The following is a 23999-nucleotide window of genomic DNA, read 5'->3' as shown; positions in this document are numbered from 1 at the left end:
TAGCTCTATATTCTTACTTAAATCACAATCAACCTTAATCCGCTACAATAAGATCTATATTCGTATATCTTAAAATTATATGAGGATATATCTCATGTATTATTTCAATTTCAACCTTTGTCCGTTGTAATAAGGTCGCAATCTTTTTGCTGGCGTTATCAGGGTTCTGATAAGGGTCGACCAGGCGAAAGGCCTCCCTCATCCCCCGCGTTCCGTGAACGTTTGTTGTATAAAGGGGGTGGATTGATATATAGCGTAGCTCTTGTTCTGTGGTCTGCATTCCAAGCTATATTTTGAGTGTGAGGCAACGCTCAGTCCGTCTTTAGACGCGGCGCTGAGCGGACGTCCCTGTACTCGTGATGTATTCCGAGTATATTTAGGGTAAGTATTTTAATATTTTAATTTTAGATTATTTCGGTAAAACTCGGAAATTTAATTTAATATTTTATTTAGTAAAGAACTAAATAATATTAGAAGTATTTTGATACGGTATCAGCCATTTTAGCATCAAAGCGTTGAAATGTATTTATCGAAGTTAAACGTGAATTACTTTAAAAACAAAGCCCAAACACAAAAGGGCGTAAGCGCCATGATCGTTTTTGCTACGATGTCAGTGATTTCAATTTGCGGCAAAAATTGTTCCGTTCAGCGAATTATATTTCAAGAATTAATGATTCTGATATAGTTTTCATGTATATATATACTCTAAAATGGATTTAAAAGTTTTTTTTCTAATTAGTCATGAGTTACCAAAAGCATCATATTTTATCTCTGTGAATCGCCTTACCTGATGGAGGGTTCTGCAAAATTAGGGCTGTATAGACTAGCTGTTAGAAATAGGCGGTGAGTACTAGATGAGGAGAAGGTGTCACTCATCTTAGTCATTTAAAAAAATGTGTGCGTGTACTAGTGAACACACGTAAGAAGTGAAACTTTTTTATGACCTTATTTTACGAAAAATGATCTACTAAATGCAACTTTACAAAAATTGGTTAAATAAAGTTAAACTAGATAAAGTGTCACAAAAGGCTTTTATTATCATAGACACGAATACAAATGATACAATTATTTCATTTTACCTTACTACTAAGATTATTACAGAATGTCATTGATTGTAATATAATTATTACTATCATTGTTATCGTTATTATATATTTTTGTTATTAATGGGTTCGAATCTCTCCGATCAACCGTGGTAGTGACAAGAAAAAAAAACACGTAACGGAAAAATGTGACGGTAATTTTTTATCCAACGCCGACAAAGAAGTTTCAATTCAAATATAAGGCCTCCTTCCTTTATACAACATAATTTATATAAAAATAAATTAATTGTACACTCCAGAAACTTACATTATAGGTTCTAAGAAGGAATTACTAGGAAATTGTAAATGAAAAACAGTTAGTAAATTTTCAAAACATATAATAAAAAGTGATATACAAATTCCAAATTAATTTATTATATTTTTGAATAGCCCCCTTAACACTATTGTCCCCCTGAGGGGCGGGGCGTAAGAACGACGTTGGGTAACACTGCTGTAAACCAAATAGTTGAGTTAAATTTGAAATTATTGTGCGAAAATAAGAGTCACACAATTTTAATATAGATACACATTTGAAGACCAGCAACGCACTCGCGAACCCTCTAGCAGTGTGAGTGTGATCAGCTATTTTTTATTTATTGTATAAATGATCTTAATATAAAGGAAGTTGGTGTGGTGGAAACACAAACTGTTCACAGTTTTTCTGCCCACCAGGACGTCGAACATATTTAAATCATTAACATATATATATATATATACTAAGGCCAGTGACATATAAACTGTATCATTACAACAAATCAGCAAGTGGTAAAGTACATATATAAATGTATCTACTTTACGGTCCCGTCATACCACTTCATCAAATTTCATGACATCAAGCATGCTCGTTATGGGTTACGCTAAAATCCAAGTTATCATGTTATCATCTCCTGTCCATTTGCCCCCTCGTAGATAAAAAAACAATTGAAAAGTGCCCCTAAATTCTCCTTCATTCATCACCATTCATTCCTCATCATGCATTCCTCTTTCTGAAGGTCCTGAAGGAAGTTTCTTCACTCCCCCTGTCTTCGGCCTCAGTGCCTTGATCAGTAGGCTATTGGCCTCACTCGCCACTCGACCAGTGGGAGTTTTCCTAAATTTCCTGCACCTCTACAGTAAGAAAGAGTTTTAACTTATATCCATCTTAGTATGGATACGTTTGCTTAAGCTTTCCAGGCAATCCTCCAACGCCGCACTTTCCCTTCTTTCAGGTCATCAAATTGCCGTAAAATCCTCTTTTTCACATGTTAAAAACAAAAATATTGGTCCCACATCAAAATCTTAAAAAGATTCAGTCTATCAATCATTTTCGTTAGAGTTTTCAAAAGAGCTTCACTCATGGAGAGGTTTTGGTGGTTGATTGACAACATAGAGCAGTACTGGTCTTTGCGGTCACTCCAGTTGTGGCAATGGACTTTCCATGACCGCATTTAACACTTGGTGAATGACCTTAGTCCAACGTGCTTCACGCTGACCGCGTACTTGTGATTCTGAGGGTCCCTAAAAGGTTGTAGCGCCACTGGTTTTTTTAATCATTTATAAATTCCAAAATAACATGTAAGCATAAAATTATACAAGAAAATATGAACCTTATGAACATAAGCTAGCAACAAAATTAAATAAGAAACCTCAAAATATAATTAAAGAATTATTTCATTTTACCGTATTACTACATATTACATCATTGTTATCGTTATTATAGATTTTTGTTATTAATGGCTTCGAATCAACCGTGGTAGGGACAAGAAGATGGCGCGTGACGCGTAACTGAAAAATGTGACGGTATATTTTTTTTCCAACACCGAAAAAGAAGTTTCACTTCAATAATAATTTGCTGAATCAATAATAATAATAAAAAGAACTGATAATTACAGTGCTGTGTTGTTATTAGTTGTGTCCTAAATTTTGTTGAGAACTTGTAGTTCATCATTCTAATGAAAATTTATTACGTATTTAATTATCTATATCTATAAATGATTTCACTAAAATGACGCTTTAACATCCACTTCTTTGACCCCAAACGTCTAAAGAGAATCAACGTTTCAATGTCTTCATTTCAATAGAAAGAATAAACTTTATCAGTCAGTTATAAATAAAACTAATCAAAATATTCTCTCAAGAATTATTCACACAAATTTTGGTGATTAAATTTTCTCAATTCCTTTTTCTATCTCAATTTGTCAGTGCTCTATTGCAATAATTAAAATAAAGGGTGCCGAGCCATTGAAATCAAAATGGCGACAGGAAACTGGCGCGCTAATGAGTCCTTTCACGAAATGGCGTCGTCTTGTCAATTGTCATTACGAATATTTAAATGAATAGAAATCTTGAAATGTTAAATCGGTGATTTATCATTCTAGAAAATAAAATTACGTGTGCTTTTTAAATTTTCCTCTTCTCATGCGTCTCTTATCGCTGAGATCATAGGTTCGCTCCCCGGGTGTCTTTCTATCTATATTCGCATTTAATATTCGCTCAAACGGTGAAACATTGCAACCGTCTTGCCTTAGACCCAAATAGTCGACGGCTTGTATCATGCAAAGGAGGCTGATCCCCATGACTATTAGATCATGAAACAGATACAGAAATCTGAGGCTCTGACCTAAAAAGGCTGCTTTATTTATTTTATTTTACTATTATTGGCGCCATTCATAGATTATCAAGCGTATACAGTGAAATGACAATTTACATTATTAACGGTTTGAAACAGATTTAAATATTTCTCGCTTCCTCTCGATGTGGGGAATCCTCCTTCAAGTCCTTGATGTTCGTGGTGAGCCAGCCCGATGGCTTTGAGATAATCCCACCGTCTGGCCTAATAACATAGGTCTCTTGGTACAGACTTGCTGTACTTATTTATTTATTATCTACTAGCGGACTAGACAGACGTTGTCCCGTCTTAAGTATGATTATTGACTTCGAATATAATAATAGTATAATTAACTAAAAATGCTTTATGATATACAACATTCTTTGATTGTTTTTCTGGCGTATATAAATAGGTTTGTTGGTATACATCGGAACAGGCGACATGTGAAAAACATGGATTTTATATGTATTTTATCAATATAATAACTCCGATTGAAGCATTATTTTAAACGATATTCATTTTTCTTACATCCTCTTCAAAAGTTTGAATTGTAAAAGCGCTATGCACAGAAAAAAATGTTGATATGGTGGTTAAGTATTCTTAAATTTTCTAATACTCCGCGCTATTTTCTTATTTGTTTGTTTCATAAGAACCTTCTCCGGGCAATAAAAAACACCACAAAAAAAGAATTAGCGAAATCGTGACCAAGGGAAATAGGTATCCATTTTTATATACATCTTAATATATATAAATCTCCTGTCACGATGTTTGTCCGCGATGGACTCCTAAACTACTTAAACGATTTTAAATTAAATTGGCACACCGTGAGCAGTCTGGTCCAACTTAAGAGATAGGATAGCTTAGATCTTTGATTATAGTGGCAATTTTATTTTATTGCAAATTATTTGTCTATAATTAATTGACCGTCACAATTATCTGTTAACTCCAAAAGATTCTAACAAATGTCGATACTTTTCGACTGGATTGAGTAAGTGATCAATAGATGGCACTGCTATGGTAAACCGACAAATGTGTCATATAAGCTACAATTCAATATTACCACGTGTTATTGAGGCTAAAGTATAAACTTTTTTAATTTTTGGTGTTAGCATAGCCAACCACGTGTTACTTAGACCGAAGTGTAAATCAAACTCAAATTATAGTGACGATAATACAGTGAAATTATTCTTTCGTGTCACGGTATTAAGGCTAACTAAAACCACATTAACGAGAAACGAAGTTCGCGGGGGCAGCTAGTAGATTTATATGTTATACTTCTTTGTAGTTAAGTGTAAGTGACCAAAAAATCCCATCGTTTATTCAGATACTAGATTTTAATTTAAATAATAATTTGACAGTCCACTGGCTGGCGAGCTGAAAAGACGGAAATAAAAACAACGCTGGACGCGAGCGTTTTCTTGAGTAGGCGCGAATATTGCTGATGACGGTTGAGATGGTTTCATTAGCTGATAACTTCAAAAATTTATTGCAAATCTTTTTTTACAGACCATGGGCGCCGCATCGGACGGCTTAGGTATGGGGTGGCGCGCGCGCATCGCCGCCATGCGCGAGTCCCGCAAACTAGTGCTGGTGATTGTCGCCATAGCCCTGCTCCTCGACAACATGCTTCTCACCACTGTTGGTAAGTTTTTAATTTGAAATTGTAATTTAGGAATGAACGACTGGAATTATCCAGATTTGGATGACTTACTGTTGAATGGAATGGTTGGCACACGGTCCTAAAATAGGCAATATTGGGGCAGTGGTGGGGAGCACTCTAGATCGCTTCCTAGAAGGCCTCGTGTGAACCATTGCTACTTCCCATAGCCTCAATATCGCTACTGATTTTAGGGTCGCGTGTAGCTTTAATTAATCATGGATATCTGGCAGCATGGAGATATAAAAAAAATGGAAAATTGATTTCAAAGTGTTAACCGACTTACCCGATGTTAAGTGATACCACCGCCCATGGACACTCACATTGCCAAGGCTCGCAAATACGTTGCCAGCTTTCAAGAATTGGTACGCTCTTTTCTTACAGGACCGTTAGTCAAATTGGTTCGGAAATACATGATGGGTAGCTGGTTCCACATAGTGGTGGTGCGCTGCAAAAACTGCCTTAAAAAACGCTCAGTTTTGTCACGGCAGACGTCGACGTGATTCGAGTGGAATTTTGGTAGAAGCTTGGGACAATTAACTTGATTCTTCAATATCTCATATGCAAGCGATATTATTTTCAACGATCCTCCAATCTTCGATATTAAAAACTATTACAAGATAGACAATATTCATTGTCATATTAAAAATCGAATCTACAGCCTACATTAACGCGCGAAGAAGCCACAGATAAACAAAATGGCGGCCAATCGGACAAGTGCTTCATGAATTATTTATTAGTGCTCCACGATTTTTCTCCCGCCTTCTAATCAATTCCGTGTTTATAGTACAATTGTCTATTACCGTATAGGGAATATAAAACTTTTGTTTTATTTATAAAACTTAAAAAGTCTATATATACAAAGTGAACTATGGAGGATGTTTTGAAGAATTGTTTGGGTTGCTGCATGCTTCGTTTCAACTCCGTACCAGCCGTGTTAACTTTTATCAGCATCACCTTGATGGCTGGAAGTTTTCCATGGTCCGCTTCACAAGACTCTTTATTTTTCGAACTACGGATCTCCACAATCGACGGTGTAGTCGTGGGATATACAACCTTTATGACTGCCCTTTATTGGCGTCCTATAGGAGCGTTTGCTATACTAAAAAAAAATGGCATGATGGAAATTGAATTTATTGGAGGTTAAGTCATTGATTGAATTTGTGTACAAGGTTTTTTAAGAGCACGACGTGATAGGAATCTGTGTTAATTAATATTATTATACTGTATATTTGTGTATTATGAATGTACAATTTATATATATCTGTAGAGCAGTGTTGGTCTAGTGGCTATAGACTTCCATCCTGAGGTAGCGAACCCCGGGCTGCACACATGGACTTCTCTATTGCTCATTTCGCTCCAACGGTGAAGGAAAACATCAAACGGCAAACGGCTTGCCTTAGACCCAAACGACGGGTGTCAAGCACAGGAAGGCTGATCATCTACATGTATATTAGATTGAGATGATCATGAAACAGATTTCTGGCCCAGACCTAAAAAGATTGTAGCTCCACGGATTTTATTTATATTTCTCTGGAACAGTATATTGTCAAACACTGACAATGTCCGTTCATAAAATAAAATAATTTACGGTTTTTCAAAAACTTTTACAAAGGATCAAAGAAAAAGGATTTAGGGATTTCTCTAAAAAGTTGAAAATGCTACGCCAAAACTTGGTTTCAAACAAAATGAAGTTTAGCTTTGATGAGTTAAAAATGCTTTTTTTTCACCTTGACACTATGTTTGCGCTCCCACAGTTATGTAAGTACATCTATTTTACCACGCTTTTGAAACGTTTTTCTTATTTATTTATTTTTCTCTTTTCAATCGGCACCTCATGTCTGTGCGTCGTAGTATATGTTTCCTCCAGTTTCTGTCTGGATTCCTTCTGCATTACCACGACCATTTTCTCCAAGTTCTCATCGCCTCTTTGCATTATATGGCCGAAGTAAAATACATTTTGCTGTCGCTATATGGTAGATAGGCAAGTGCCTTATTTATTCAATAATTGATTCCTTGAACTCCTTCTCCTTCTCCACGACGTGATGAGAAGCACGTTGTGTGGATGAAAATTTGGTGAAAAATTTGTCCTGAAAATCATGGACTGAACTTTACAATACAATTATACGTTCTCTGACGAGCTTTGGGTGTGCGGCCGAGAAACACCGATAAGCCAGCAGATCAAGCGATGCAAGTGGGAATGGATAGGCTCCCAAGAGATCTAGCAAGGAATTGAAAAGCTTGGCAGTCCCAAGCAAACGCAGCAGTTGCAGAGGCAAAGAGAGTCAGAAGACTTGGAGCCAGGTGAATTACAAGCCTCAAGACCGAACGCGAAGGACACTCCCTGTGGACGTCTAGGGGTCATAAGTGACGTCAATTGTACGTTATTATCGTGTTCCTTTTCATCACAGCGTAAACACAATTTGAAAGAAAGAGACGTGAGTCAGAGGTGTGTGTATTTTTATTGTGTCATTGAAACGAGACAGACACAGAAATGTGCCCTATATTTCTATAGTAACAGGTTCTATTAAAATATATTACGTATTTTAACTGTGGCCGGAAGCAAGTCAATTTGCAGAGCGGCGAGATCAAAGTGAAACTCACTTAAACGCCTCATCAAAGGAAGCGCTAGTGATGTGCCCTTATCGATAACTTTATGTTTAACGTAAAATGGGTAGCTGTTAAACGTTTATTATCCATTAAAGCTTTATATATTATATTTGTTTTGACTGTGTTTGATTTTTTATAAAATAATACTTAATAATGTTTTTTGAAAGTTACTGATGCCAAGCCAAGGCCAGAGTTTTTAAATGTCACTTTTTATATTAATAATATATTGAAAGTAGAACTCTAATCTTAAATAAACTAAACAGTTTTCTTAAGTTTCCTTACATAACCTAATAACACACCTTAGTCTAATCATCGTATAACCTCGATGTCCGTCGTTTTACAACCGAGCGTTTTTTAATGAAAAGTTTGCCACGCACCACCACTGTATGGAGCCAGCTGCTCAATGAGGTATTTCCTACCCAAAACTACTTCCGGCCCTTCAAGAAAGAGAGTATCAATTCTTAATATGCTGGAACTTGTGAGCCTTATGGCTATGTGAGCGTACATGGGTGGCGGGCGGTATCACTTAACATCAGGAGAACCTCCTGCCCGATTCTCTCTGTTCTGTTGAAGAATAGGGTGGCAAGATACTTGCGAGACTTTTGATAGTATGTCCATGGGCGGCAGCATTTAACATCAGTTTAGCTTCCTGCCCGTTGGCCTCCTTTAATTTTTTTGTTATTTTGACAACATACTGATACTTAAAATTAAATAAGTACCATTAACCAGTACAAATAAATCGGTTTTCTAAAACTATCGTCAGTGGAACATCACTACGCTTTTTGATGAAGTTCGCGCGAGTCACTAATCAAATTGGATCTAGTTTTCACTCGAATCAAATTTAGTCTGCACTGAATATAGTTCCTAATAGAGTTCGTGAATTGAGAGAACTTTTGGATTATATCCCTGAGTTCCAAGGTCTGCAGCACATCGTAAGGAAACAGCCTTAAAATCAATCTAAGAAGTTTTACAAAATTATCACGAAACATACGAAAAAGGTTCTAATTCGTGATACTGACAGCTGTCAGATGTAAAGAAAAATAAATCTGAATTGGGCTGAATAAAGAAATAACATTGTCAATTTAATATTTTACATGAGATCATAATTATATTTATCAAATAATGACATACCCGAAGGGGTAGGCAGAGAACGATCTCCATGGACCTTCATACACTTTCATGATATGCCAGACTTGTTTATAGGTATTTTTCACCTGTTCCTTCCCTAGTATGTCCTCGATTGCTCGAGGTACTGCAATACTTACCAATATGGCTTATGGCCAAACCACCTAAGCATACCCTATCATATCCTCTTCTCGCCCTCTTTTATCACACCGTGCTGCACTTTTCACCATCAATGCTCAAGTCAATCGTTTTATAGAAGCATCTGATAGACCAATTTAATTTTAAAAACAATTTAGAGATGATAAATTACTTTAGGTCCTACAGTATATGCATTAAGTATTTCCATACATTTGATAGTTGCTAAACAATAAAAAGTTTCTATATATTGTGTCGTTAAATGACAGCATAGACAAAAAAAATTAAAAAAAATATAATTTGAATTTCGAACCATTTTATAACCAGCCATGTATTTTTCAAAAGAGGCGCGATTTCCCGAACGCTTTCGATATTCGATTTGGAGTGGCTGGCTGGTTATGACAGCTGATTACTAGTGATGTCACGTCGATAAATTGAATTTCATTCCAAATTCGAATATTGCTAAAGGATTTTATTTTCCTTTTTTAAATTAGGTTGTATTGTTTGCAGTGTTCCGTGTATATGACGTCATAGTGTCGTCGATGGTTGAACTGTTGTATTTCCTACTATGGAGGACTTAAGAACAGGTCCACGTAATGATCGCGTAACTCTAGTCGTTCTCCAGTAACTTTCAACTTAGTACCGTGTTATTTTATTCGGTAACTGACTAACTAAATTTTTAACCATGGCGCATGTCTTGGTTCATAATTTACAAAATTCTTTATATTTCGGGAATGAAAATAGACAGGCAAAATTTAGGCGATGAATTCGGGGTGAAAATATCGTGTGACGTCATGTGATAAAGGCATAGGTACTTATGGTCAGGCTTAGTACAGGAATTAATTTGTAATACAATAATCAACCTGTCAATATTCCATCGTAGTAGATAAGCCCTTACTATATGAAGTTATAACTGGCCAAATCATATTTAGACAAAGCAAAATGAAATATGGCTAAGTATTTTTTTTTGTTATCTGTACCTATAGCTAACATGAAAAGCAGGTGTCAAATAATTTCGAATATAATATTACTATTCCAAAATAGAATATTTATATTCGAATGTTCCTTTTCTAAATTCAAAATTATTTTGCTTATAACAAATAAAGCACACTTTTGAAATTAGAACATAAATTCATGCAAATAAAGAGTATTGAAAAACAAACGAGTCCCATCCCTATTAAAATTCTAAATCCGAATATTTATTTCCTGGTGCATCCTTTTTCTAAATTGAAATTTATTGCTTGAGTTGCGTACATATTTGACATTAGAATATGACAGGTAGAAAAAACTTCATATACCAAACGAATGTTTAATCTTTAGAAATTAAAGTTGTTTTCGGGATTACGTATCTAATAATAACAATATTACTTTCGCTACCGACGTCCGTGAATCCACAATTCAGCGTTTGAGGGTATCTTGTTGCTGTGCTCTATTATGTGAAATGCTCACGGAAGTATTTCCGAACCAATTCGACTCCATTCAAGAACTATGAGAGTCCATGCGGCGGTGTCACTTATCAGATGAGCCTGTCCCTTTTAAAAAAGCTTAAATATATTTGCCTCGATATATCGTTGCCTATGAGTCCAACGAACGATTACATGAAGAAATTTATCGAAATTTTTACACATATAGCCGTACAAAAGTCACCGTACAGCCTTGGCTCGTACAGTCACTGTTAATAAAAATGTGTGCGTGTACTGTACACACGTGAGTGAAACTTCTTTATGACCTTATTTTTCGAAAAATTATCTACTATATGCAACTTTAAAGAAATTGGTTAAATAAAGTTAAATTAGATAAAGTTTAACAAAAGGCTTTTATTATCATAGATACAAATAATGCAATTATTTCATTTTACCTTATTTCTACAAGATTATTACAGAATTTAATTCATTGTAATATATTTATTACTATCATTGTTATCATTATTATATATTTTTGTTATTAATGGTTTCAAATCTCTTCGAATCAACCGTGGTAGGGACAACAAAAAGATGACGGCAATTTTTTTCCAACGCCAATAAAGAAGTTTCACTACAATAATGCAGGTACCTGAGAGTCATATAAAGGCTTGTTCAGTAGAAATTTTTTCATACATATAATATAGTATTAGCAGTAATAATTACTTAGACACTTAGTTTGTCATTAGGAACGCTAAGATAAGGATGTGCTAAGTGCTCATGAATTCTCAAGTTTCATGTATATACTGGTTTAACGATAAAGTCGTTAGCATATAAAACTGAGTCAATTAAGAATATTGTATTCTTAAATAGAACACAGCCGGGAATGGAACGCACGATCTCTGTATTAACAGTTCACGTTAATAATTATAATTAATTAATTACTAAACAATTGTAAAAAAATAATTGAGTTAAAAAATAATACGCTTTTTAAATAGCTAGGGGAGATCTGGTCCAGTACTTGCAGGGATGGTTCACCATTCCTTATTTTGAACCCCTGCTTCCCCACTTAGTGGTACTCGTAGTACCGGTGAACCCAGAACTGGTGCTTTCCTCGCTCAACCAATTAGTATCGTATTACAGTGAGGAATTGCTGCCAGCGCCACAAGGACCAAGATTTTTTAATTTGTTTTAATTTTCTTTTTGTTAATTATTTTCATTATTACTATGTAGGTTAAGAAAATTGTAAATACTGTTTATTTTGTTATTTTTATTAAAATTTAATCCCAATGTAACTGTAATGACAAATCATATTAGAAAACGATTTCCTGGCAAAACCTATCCTGGTATCTGCAATTAGGCTATGCATTGCTATTCCCTCAGCTCCTTCTCTATCTCCATTTAAATCTCTTCTGTACAAACTACTAAATGACGTGAGACTGATCTTAAATTATCGTGATTCATGTACACTTTTTATTTTTCATGTTTGCTTAACTTAACTTTGTCTAAATAACTATGTATTTTTGCATTTTTCTCACAGAGGTTGCTCGAAAGTGCTCGAAAGGCTTTCTGCGCATGCAACGAAATGCAAAGTAAACAAAATGATAGCCTTCATTATCATAAAATCCAACAAAATATGGTTACGCAAGTTCAATATAGTTTGCTCACAGTGTTAAGTAGCTTCGGGCCCCAGCAGTTTTTTTTATTTGTCATTATACCGAGGGAAGGGAGCATCCTGGATACAGCTGCCGGATACTAAGGCCCACATCAATCATAATCTTTATCGAATTTCTATTTTTCAGTGCCAATAATCCCGGAGTTCCTATACGACATTCAACATCCGGACGCGCCCCTATCCATGGCGTTGGAAGACATCACCACACCTGTACCACCCACTGCACCCTATTGCCCCTGCCTCAATGTCACCAGCGTGCCACTGGAGAATGTCACGCATAGTACGTAATATGATTAATTTATTTAATTAGTGGCAATTTTCTTTTTTGCAAACCACATGTACACAGCGCGAATCGACATAAAAGCTACCCAAAGAGCACGAAACCCAACACTTTTTTCCATCAGCCCGTTCATCTTTAACCACTTTCTCAAAAACAAAATTTTCACTATCGATTCAAAACTTTATACACTCAAGAACAATCGTAAGAAACATCTCAATCTGTTAAAAGAAATGCATATTGAATGCTTCTAACTTTACATTTACTTCCAGTTCTCAAAATCAAGGCCGTAGAACGGACGAGAAGATCAAAAAGTCACTCTTTTTAATCGCCAAGTTTTCTGTTTTACACAATATTCGTAAGCAACCATTACACCATGTTCCACATGACTTCTTCAAGTAACTGACAAAAAGATATATAAATATATTTGTCCTCATCAGTAGTAGACGAATGGACAAATACATTTTTGGGAATCGTGAATGTCTTTTCTGTCTTTTATAATAGGATAGCTCAGCTTCTTTAGGCTAGACATATTTTTTCACAGTGAACATCACAGCCCAGAAGGAGGCCCGGCATCAGGAGCTGATACACGAGACAGTGGCCGTCGGAGTCATGTTCGCCAGCAAAGCTATAGTGCAACTAATAGCTAACCCATTCGTAGGACCTCTTACCCACAAGTAAATTTCTCCATTATATTATCAAGTCTCTTTGTGGTGGGAACATAGATACCACGTAAAAGGGGGATACTCCCACGCAGCATGTAGCGCCGTCTTTCTTGCGTGAGGTAGAGGATTATTATTATAAACTTATATTTATTGACAATTTTAAATTTAATTTATTTTTTCCGACGTTTAGCGTGCTTTACAGCGTGCGTGGTCACGGTGACTGAAGACAAAAGGTGTTGAATATCAAAAGTATCACAGTTTTAACAAAAAACAATATACATATATATATATATATATAACAGCTATAACAAAAGACAATACTAGAATGTTCAGGTATAAAAAGTATGTAATTTCAGGGGATTTAATTGAGAATTGCTTTTATAATTTGCCTTGACAAAAATCGATAGGAATTAGCTATTAGGAGAAAAGCGAAAGCGTGAACGCACTATCACGAAACTATATTTATTTGTTATTAATTATCTTATCTATAAATCGAAGTTGGGTTTATTCGGACACGTATACCAACCACTAAACCATAGTTATTAAATAGTCATAGTTATTAAATTATCAATGTTGATTCTGTAAATTATCACATGAATCTTGCTATAGTATATGAACTGACTAAACTAGTTGCTGTGGTAGTAGTATGATCAGCGCTGTGGTACAGTCTGCTCCTCAACATAATGCTGAACCAGGGCCAATTACAACCACAACACACCCGAATTACACACATAAAACGTACCGTAACGTACGTAAGTGTCATCTCTCTTTTTTCTATGATTATTGTTATTTTGTCTATGTCTATGTCATTTTCAGAATTGGATACAGTGTGCCCATGTTCACTGGATTCATCTTGATGTTTCTCTCCACGATAAGTAAGTTTCATATCATTAAGACTATGTTAGAGGCAATAATAATAAAAGATGACCAACTATTTTTTGTTCCAAAAGAGTACTTTGCTTTGAGAACAACTTTCATTTTGCATATTAAATTTGACTGTTAAGACGGCAGATAATTTTTTGCTCCAATAATCATTCCCTAGTGATAACACCCTTTCAGCAGCAGCATTAGTGCCAACAACATAAGGAAATTTCTATTACGACTTTGAAATTCTTGTGGCATATGTCCTACTCCACAAATGAGTATTTTCAGAGTACAGGATTTTAAAAGAGTTTGCGAAAAAGAGTACAAAACACAGTAAATGAAAATAACGTCTTCAATCTTGCTCTGACAACACAGGTTCGAATGACCACTCAAGTCTCTTAGTGTTGGATTTGCACTTAAAATTGGGCCATCAAGAGCGTCAATAGTGGTAGGGCAGATCCCTGTAGATAATTGAACAAAATATTTTATAAAAAAACATATTTATTAATATATCATAGTAGTGTATAAAACAAAAAAAAAATCAATGGCAGTACAACCTTTTCAGGTCTGGGCCTCAGATTTCTGTATCTGTTTGATGATCATTTGTTAATCGAATAGGCAAGTAGGTGATCAGCCTTCTGTGCCTGACTGGTTCCTGGTTTCATCACGATGTTTTCCTTCACCGTTCGAGCGAACGTTAAATGCGCACATAGAAAAAAAATGTTTAGTCTTTTGTTTTTTTTTACGTTCAGAAATGTACATTGTGTTACCTATGTGAATAAATGATTTTTGACTTTGACTTTGAGTTACTATGTTTTATTTATTATACAATGAAGAACAATAGGCGCTTACTGGCTTCCATTATTGTTGAAATTTTAAATATATATACATATATATATGTTTTTTCAGTATTTGCATTCGGCCGATCCTACAGCGTGTTATTCATTGCCCGCGCGTTGCAAGGCATTGGTTCATCATGCTCTTCCGTTTCGGGTATGGGGATGTTGGCTGAGCGATATCCAGATGACAAGGTATCCTTTTCGATAAATACATTGTGCTACACCAATATTATATTTTGAGTACGCTCCCAAACTTTCACCATTAGAATCCTTTATTATATTTGATGATGTAGAATATTTACAAAAAAGGATTTAATTACGACAGTACAAGGAAAAAGACCAATAAAGATTTCTACATGGTGCGGAAACTATTTACAATAGAGCAAAGTGATGTACTACAGTATTATAGAAGACATTAGTATCTACAAAAATTAAAAGTGTTATATGTTAATAAAAATATTTTGGGATTTAAAAGTATATTTTTAGGCTATAGAACGTGTAACGCCCGATTTATTGCGGGTGAAACCGCAGACCACAGTTGTATAATAAATTACAACCTTATTCACCCACCCTATACATAAAAGGCGGGTTTTGATAGGGTGTGTCTACATAAAAATAAAATATAAAATTCTTTAATGCTTAGCATTATATCATAGATCTCTTACCTCTGAGATCTTAGGTTCGATCCCCGGCTGTGCACCAATGGATTTTCTTTCTATGTGCGCATTTAACATCAGCTCGAACGGTGAAGGAAAACATCGCGAGGAAACCGGCTTGCCTCAGACCCTAATAGTCGACGGCGTGCGTCAGACACAGAAGACTGATCACCTACTTGCCTATTCCATTAACAAATAATCATGAAACAGATACAGAAATCTGAGGCCTAGACCTAAAAAGGTTGTAGCGCCATTGATTATTATTATTATTAATGTATCATAGCAAAACTTGGCAGTTTTGTAACCTTTTTCATAATCATTAAAATCATTAAAATGTGTGGATTATGTATATTAACACAAACTGTGTATATTAATAATTAAACCGCTAATTTAAAGTGACATGTGGTAACGTACTTTAATTCTTAGTTAAGAGAGAAAAGCACCAACTCTCGGGTGAGTATTACCAGGTGCCAGCTAATTCCACTGGAACCCCACAGCTTCAGTCTCTATTTATTTATTTACGAAACAAGACAGATACATCTCTATAAAATAAAACATAAAATTAACACATAATCCAAAAAGAGTTTCACTGATAAAAATAACATACAAAGCAACACACGACAGCAAAACGTTAGCTAAGTAGACAATACATCACAAATTTATAAATCAGAACAACGACTACAGATACCGGCAAACTTCTTGAGCATTAAACAAGGGAGTGGGGGAAAGTTTGCTCATCGTACACGGCGCGGGACACAAACGTCAACTGATTTACCAATCACGCGATCGACACGTGACCAGTGATATCTAAAAATCGCTTTTGGCAAGGACATTTGTTCAAGATGTTTGCCGGTATCTGTACTAGTAGATAAAATAAAGACAAGACAAGGCTTAGGACAATAATAGTTGTTTTCCACTTATTAATAAATGTAAAGAGGCATAGAGAGACTCTTGTTATGATCATGTTAAACTCCATCATATATCGAGGCAATATTATCAATTGCAGGAACGTGGTAATGCAATGGGCATTGCTTTGGGAGGTCTAGCCTTGGGCGTTTTGATTGGACCACCATTTGGCGGACTCATGTACGAGTTTGTCGGGAAAACAGCGCCCTTCCTCATGCTGTCAGCGTTGGCTTTGGGAGACGGATGTAAGTGTACACGTGATATTGTTATATGCAAACAAAGAAGCAGTATTGGCCTATTGAAACGTATAAACTGAATCGCAAATTGATTAAAATCAATAGAAATGTATCACAAAATATGTTGGTGAGCGCTGAACTCTGAAGTAAGGAAGCTTCTTGCTGAGAGTAAAATTTAAAGAAACAATTTTTATTGTAGCATAGCAATGTTCCAAATGTCTTTATATTTTTAAGCCTTTATTGCTTACAGTACAATATTAACACTTATTGTAGTTACATAAAAAAGAACTTAATCTAACTTGACCCGTTTTGGGTTATCAGCGTGTCCTGTGACACAGGCCTCTTCCAGCTGCTTCCATTATTTTCTGATGTTAGCTATTGTTGTCCAATTTGTGCCTCCTATTTTCTTTATATCGTCCATCTCTTGCTCTGTCTTCCTCTTTTCCTTTTTCCATCGCGTGGTTGCCATTCTGTAATTATTTTTGTCCATTTCAACCTGGACGTGTTCCAGATGTTGGTATGTACTAAAAATGTAGGCTAAGTATAAAAATGAGGATAAAGTTCACGGGGCCAGCTTCTTTAATCACCAAAAACAATTTGAATATTTTTAAAAAAATAATGAAAAAAGACTCATCAATTTAATATTGTATGTGTGACGAAACAGATCGAAAAAATATATGATCAAAGAATTTGACCCATGCGACTTCTCCAATACAAAGAGTCTTCTCGGGAGTTATGCGCTGCTGCTGCGATATTCTAAGGAAGCTGTTAATATTATGTATGACCATTTAACAATTTGTATAAGAACGTGACACCGGCGAGAGATCTTTGAACGTGACAAGTCGCGGATAGTACTATGAGAAAATACTGTACGCAATGCAAGGTGTCCAGTGACCGATGCTGGAATACAACAACGTGAACGGGTTTTTGTATATCTTATGTGTATTAATCTGTTCACAGTGCTGCAACTTATGATCCTTCAGCCTGGAGTTGTGCGTCAGGAAACCGATCCGCCGTCACTGAAAGCCCTCATCACCGACCCATACATCTTGGTCGCTGCAGGTATTTTAATTATATCACCTTCCAAAGGTATCCTAAAGCTCCCACATAACCGTTTTATTAATTTGTATAATATTTTAATATTAGACCTACTTACTAAATTTTCCTTTCTTTGTAACCCTAGAGTTAATTATAATAATAAAGCTTGTTTATTTATCCTGTTATCCTGTATATTCTATATCTTAGCTACCTTGAGCACCGTCGATCGTAACCTTCGCGGGTAAAGGCCTCCACCAGCTTTTGCCAACTGAGTCTGTCCATGGCTTTATTTCTCCATTGGCTTCCTGTTACCGCTTCTATTTCTTCAAACCACCTTCTTTTGGGGCGCCCTCTTCTCCTTCTTCCTCTTGGTCCTTTCCATACGGTTGTCTTTAAAGTACCGTAGAGTTACTAGAACTAAAAGTCTTATCCGCTACTTTTAATGCTTAAGTGAATAATAATAATATCCACGATGGGGCGATATAGGACGATGTGTCTTTCACTTGATCGTTCCATCTGGCTGCTGAACGGCCATGAGATCTTTTTCCTTCTGTATTACCACAATCATTTTCTCCAAGTTATCATCGCCTCTGCGGATTGTAACTAAAATTAGGTTCATCTATATGAATACCTTAGGTGTCAAGATGGTTCAGAAGTGCTAATAATCGTAGGCATCAGCTAGTAAAGCCAAAAATCTTAAGAACGTACTCATTTTTTAAATTTTGGATAATGTATTTCTCTAGAAATACCTTTACCCGAAGTAGGCGAGCGTCAGCAACACAAATACAATATATTTTATCAATTCCAGGAGCGATAACCTTCGCGAACGTGGGTATAGCTATGCTGGAGCCGAGTCTACCCATCTGGATGGCAGATACAATGGAAGCACGTCGTTGGCAGCAGGGTGTCGCGTTCCTACCTGCCAGCATCTGCTATTTGATTGGTAAGAATTCCATCTGTATCACCTCGGCGTCGTTCCTTAACTGAGCGTTTTTGCCACACGACTACTATGTGGAATCCACTGCCAACTGAAGTATTTCTGAAGTAATTCGACTTTGGTTCCTTCAAGGAAAGAGCGTACCAAATCTTGAAAAGCCGGCCTTGCAAGCCTCCTACCTAATAAATGTGGTTGTTGATAAATTGAGAAAACAAATCATTATACTGGGCACAGTTGCAGTGTTGGCCTAGTGGCTTCTTCGTGTGACTCTCCTCCCTGAGGTGGTAAGCTGTGCACCAATGGACTTTCTTTCTATGTGCACATTTAACATTAGCTCGAACGGTGAAGGAAAACATCGTGAGGAAACCGGCTTGCATTAGACCTAAATGACGGCGTCTGTCAGGCACATAAGGTCATCCTTATCATAAAACAGAAACACATCTGAGGCTCAGACCTAAAAAAAGGTTGTATCGCCACTGTTTTTTATGTGTTTTAAATTTAAGCAAATTGTATATTGTTTATTAATGTAAAGTGTTTTAGGGACAAACCTTTTCGGACCTCTTGGCCACAAAATGGGACGCTGGCTTGCCGCCTGTTCAGGACTAATTATCATTGGATTGTGTCTCATTCTGGTAATATAATTAATTATAATGTAATTTACGAAATAAAAAACTGAAAATCGGCTGCCTAATCGTGTTAAAACTCTCCAGGCAATCCTTTATTCCAGGAATGGTTAATTGAGTACTTTAATATGTATACAATATTTCATCAGCATCACCTTGATGTCTGGAAGTCTTCCACGATTCGCTTCACAAGAAACTTTCTTTTGCGAACTAACGAACAGTGGAATCCACTCCCTGGAGGGGGGTCTTCCCTGGAAGATACTACCTCCAATTGTTGTAAGAAAGAGTATACTCGTCAGCCCTTAAAGGCAGGCCAAATGGGCGTCCCGTTTGCCCCCACTAAAAAAGATGTAGTTTCTTATAATCCAGAGCATATGTGTAAAGTAGCGTGAGGTATGAGGTATGGGGCAGACATAATGTGTGGACAGTGGCTCATATCAACCCGCAGTACATCTGAGCCCCGGTAAAATATCTCGGCACCGTCAGGTATTTGCCACAAAAATGGACGAAATAGACGTAGGCATGTATCTGCCCTTTGCCTCATTACATAGCTGCATATAAAAGTTTCTAGTATTATAATGTGTATTCTGCTATATATTTATGCCATGTATACAAGAAACTTTTATATGACAGAAGAAACTTATTAAGACATACTTTTATATCAGATGTTTCATATTTTTTATTTTTCTGTTTTTATTTTTCACATGATTACTGTATTGTAATGCCTTAGCCTAATGCTAGTCAGCCAGCCAGTTTATTAAATGTTGTAACAAACGCAACGACTTTGTAGCTGAATATCTTTGAGGCCGTTAGTTAAACGGCGCCGTTTAGTTAAAAGGCTAGGCTGTTAATTGAACGGCTAATTAAGCTAGTTGGCTGCGAAATCTTCATGAAATGATTTTGGCTACTTAACTTAATAAGTTCTAAAATTCTATAATGGGACTACTATCGCACATGAATACTTTCTGGAGTACTCTACTAGAAAGTTGAGATGATGTTTATGATTGTTACTTTTGAATCGATAGTGAAAATTTTGTATTTAAGTATGTGGTAAAGATGAAAGAGCGGAGGATGAAAAAGCTATGTTTAATGGGTTAAATTCATTAATGGTATTTCTGATATTATTATTTTTGTAAACCTATATTTTTTTTATATCTGTTACTTACGTTTATGTGACAACTGTTATCAATATCCAGATACCAATGGCCCGTAAGCTGGAACACTTGATAATCCCGAACGCTGGTCTCGGCTTCGCGATTGGCATGGTCGATTCCTCCATGATGCCGGAATTGGGTTTCTTGGTTGATATTCGTCATGCTGCAGTTTACGGATCGGTCTATGCAATTGGTGACACCGCGTTCTGCTTGGGATATGCTGTTGGTATGTCAACTATTAATAAACTCTTGCCAAAAAACCGGACACCTAAGGAAATTTTCGTCCCAATGTTCATTTCAGTTAATTACATAAAATTTAACAGTTGTGTAAATTATTTGGTGTGAAATGAATTCTGGATGTTTTTTGGGAATTCTTTAAAACTGGTGTAGACGGCCAAACAATGAGAGCTGGTCGGCAATATCAAGAAGGATCTTTTTTTAATTTGGAAAATATCTGACTTAAAAATTACTTGTAAATTCCAAGAAATCTGCTATTTTCCCAGGTCCCGCATTCTCCGGCACGCTCGTGAACAGTATTGGTTTCGAGTGGATGTTGGTAATCATCGCAATACTCAACTTTGCGTATGCGCCGGTCCTATTGCTACTACGTTCGCCACCCGCTATGAATGAGAAACAGGTGATAACTGAAGTCCAAAATAATATTTTTTATTTCATATACTTGACTTCGAAAACGGTACAGTACAAAACGCTTGTGTCTAAATTCTATTTAGTAACTACCAATATATGTTTTTAGAAAAAAGTTCACAAAAGATAGTGCAACTTTACATGAATTACAAATCTATCCTATACAATAATAATTATGGCTAGTGAGTAATATTATGTTGAGTTAATTATCTTTTTTTCTCGTGAAAATTCGTTTATTCAAACAACATTTTAGGCCCTAATAATAATACCTAATAACATTAGTAATCATAACAAACAAATATACTAAAAAAAATTGACCTAAAACAAATTTAAAGTTTGGTCCCTGTGGCAGTGTACCTTTAACGCTAGCAGTACTCCGCACTGTCTTCTCTCCGTATATTTATTTTATCAGTGTACTTCGATATCTATATTAGTGATATTTTGATTTCAGAGTTTGATTATCAGCGAGAAATCATCAGTTCGCTACGTGAGCTACCAAAACGAGGATGAAGAATAAAGCGGCCATCTTGTCCGCCCCCACGGTCGCCATCTTGTAACCCGCCCGATTTATATTTAATCTGTCAGAGGTATGGAAGTAATTTTAGACGTCGAAGAGTATTTACGATTGTATATTCCTAGTGTAGCCAGCTATGACCAATTTTATATTAGCTTATTACAACAAATATACCGCTTTTTATTGCAAATGTGACTTTGACAATATTGTTTTATCCCGTTTTGAGAATTCAATCACTCGTTGATTTTGCACGTTTTAATAATTGGACCAAGATGCAATATTTTGTATATGCCACCCTTAAGCTTGTTACGTATACAAATAGGAATTGTAGTTGTCAAATATGAATGCATTAGAATATTTAAATATATTATCTAGTCAAGTACGTAACATATATCATATTCATATATTATATTGAATATTAGTCCTAGTATCTATAGCGACATTTGAAACGTAGGTAATGGAACTATATTTCACTACTGTAAGGCACAGATTAACGTTGCATTAATGTAAATAATGATTTCGCGCCAAAACAAAACTCAAATGGTGAAAGATGGAATCATTTAACGATTTCATCCATAATAACAAAAGAACGTCTATATATTATCGATAAAAGTTAGATCATTTAATGGCCAATCGTTTCACTAAACTTAAAAAATCGCTGCCTTTATTTTGTCAGACCAACGACAAAGTCATGATATGTAATATATCTGTCCCTTTCTATCTGGTAATAATGAAAGAGCTAGGTATTGTGGTGTTTTTCTCGGACAGATTAAACGTGCACTCCTTGTGTTAATCTGTGACCTTTAATCTTTCTATTTACGTATGGCTGCGTCAAGTAGAAAGGGAGAAGTGTGTTGAAGTTTGGTCTGTTACAATCTTTTATATCTGTTAGATTCAACGTTATGACGGTTTTTGCTGAATGAATGTCATGACGCCGTATAACTTTTGAAGTAACACAACTTTATACCATTTATTAGAATTTATAATCAACATATAAAATGTCTATTGTATGTAATATTCGTATAGCTTTTAATCAAAATATATCATAATCTTAAAATAATTAAATATGACAATTGACAAAATCGAAGAATTGATTTGACAAGTCAATTGTCAAAATGTTTCGTAGTATTTCATTGTCAAATATCGTCGACATGAATCATTTAAGTAGATATTTGAATAATCACATATACTTCCATAAGTAGCTATCTTTAGTCGAATTCATAATGTATTCATATTTGTATTTTAGATCTGTAATACAATAGCTGGTATGGACCTTATTTACTAGTAATAATAACCAAAAATATATATTTTTATTATTCGCCCAAAGGGCAGTCTTTCGACCATAGAACTACTGGGTTTAAATTTAATTCCACAGAGACCACTAAAAACTGTAACTGTGTAAAGTTGTTGTCGTTCAACGTTACCACAGATTATACAAGACTTGTTTTATTATGACAATATTTATATCAAATTTGAATATATCTATATTATAATGTTTTTTATATATTATCTAGATTAAGAAGCAGCGAACGCTGAAAGTGTATGGTAGTAATAATAGATTTGAAGATAATTAATATTTTATTAAAAATTTAAATAGGTAAGAGCTATTTTGTCGTCTATATACGCCTAGTTCCCATATTTTACCTACGGACCTTTGTAGACGCCGTGTTGAAACCGTAAATTGAATACTGGAATCGGCAACTCGTGATAGTTTTAGTGATATATATTGTGGAATTTATCATTAGATTATTAATGAATGCTTGGTGTAAAAGGTGTTTTTTTTTATTTCTCTATAAATGTGGTTGTCTTTGCCGTATATTGTTAATGAAATAGATTAAAGTAATGTCTATCATTTAATGGTTTTTTGTTCATATTAAAAGTTATAGATTTCTTTTCTTATTGTGTAATTCTTGTTATTTAGTTTAAAACAATGTATTGTGCCTGTTTATTAGAATAATAAAATGTGGGTATATGAACTGAATTCTTGTTTTATTTTGACTGTACCCCATCGGACCTTCGTTAATTCTTTGAACTATCCAACACAAAATTAAATCGCCATCGTGAGAAATGCCCGTTTTACCAAAGAAACACATTTTATTTTGTAATATGAGTAAAAATTATGCTAACGTTAATTCAATTCTCCTCAGGCGGTATCGGGTAGAGGGAACATTGTTTCTTCGCCCCATGAGGGCCGGAGTCCCTTAAGACTCCGTCCGTCTTTTCATGCTAATCACTGGCGACATTACGAAAGCTTCCAATGAGGAGCTAGCTCTCTATTCCGATGACACCGCTCTTGATACCACCCACAAAGACAGAGGTGCCAGCATGGACAGGCTTCAAACCACAACCACAACCAAGTTGCTGGGTTGGTGGT

The 23999-nt window shown here is 35.6% G+C and overlaps 1 protein-coding gene across 1 annotated transcript; it reads left to right on the top strand.

Annotated features, from left to right (window-relative positions):
* The first annotated feature begins 275 nt into the window (after positions 1 to 275).
* Positions 276 to 23498, top strand: LOC123718215 (synaptic vesicular amine transporter). Its single transcript, XM_045674658.1, has 13 exons — positions 276 to 381; positions 5176 to 5311; positions 12399 to 12551; positions 13093 to 13225; positions 14030 to 14088; positions 14987 to 15108; positions 16579 to 16723; positions 17675 to 17776; positions 18561 to 18695; positions 19230 to 19321; positions 20509 to 20692; positions 20970 to 21103; positions 21563 to 23498. The coding sequence occupies exons 2-13, from the start codon at positions 5179 to 5181 to the stop codon at positions 21626 to 21628; spliced, it is 1458 nt and encodes a 485-aa protein (XP_045530614.1). The 5' UTR covers positions 276 to 381; positions 5176 to 5178; the 3' UTR covers positions 21629 to 23498.
* The last annotated feature ends 501 nt before the right edge of the window (positions 23499 to 23999 follow it).

Source organism: Pieris brassicae, chromosome 14, assembly GCF_905147105.1.
Source record: "Pieris brassicae chromosome 14, ilPieBrab1.1, whole genome shotgun sequence".
NCBI lineage: Eukaryota > Metazoa > Arthropoda > Insecta > Lepidoptera > Pieridae > Pieris > Pieris brassicae.
The sequence above is the reverse complement of the archived record's forward strand: the minus strand, read 5'-3'. Positions and strand labels throughout refer to the sequence as shown.

Coding starts and splice junctions, on each gene's coding strand:
- LOC123718215 (XM_045674658.1), top strand. CDS start 5,179: ATGGGCGCCGCATCGGACGGCTTAGGTATGGGGTGGCGCGCGCGCATC. Junction 16,724..17,674: donor GTTGGCTTTGGGAGACGGAT/GTAAGTGTACAC, acceptor ATCTGTTCACAG/TGCTGCAACTTATGATCCTT. Junction 20,693..20,969: donor CTGCTTGGGATATGCTGTTG/GTATGTCAACTA, acceptor CTATTTTCCCAG/GTCCCGCATTCTCCGGCACG.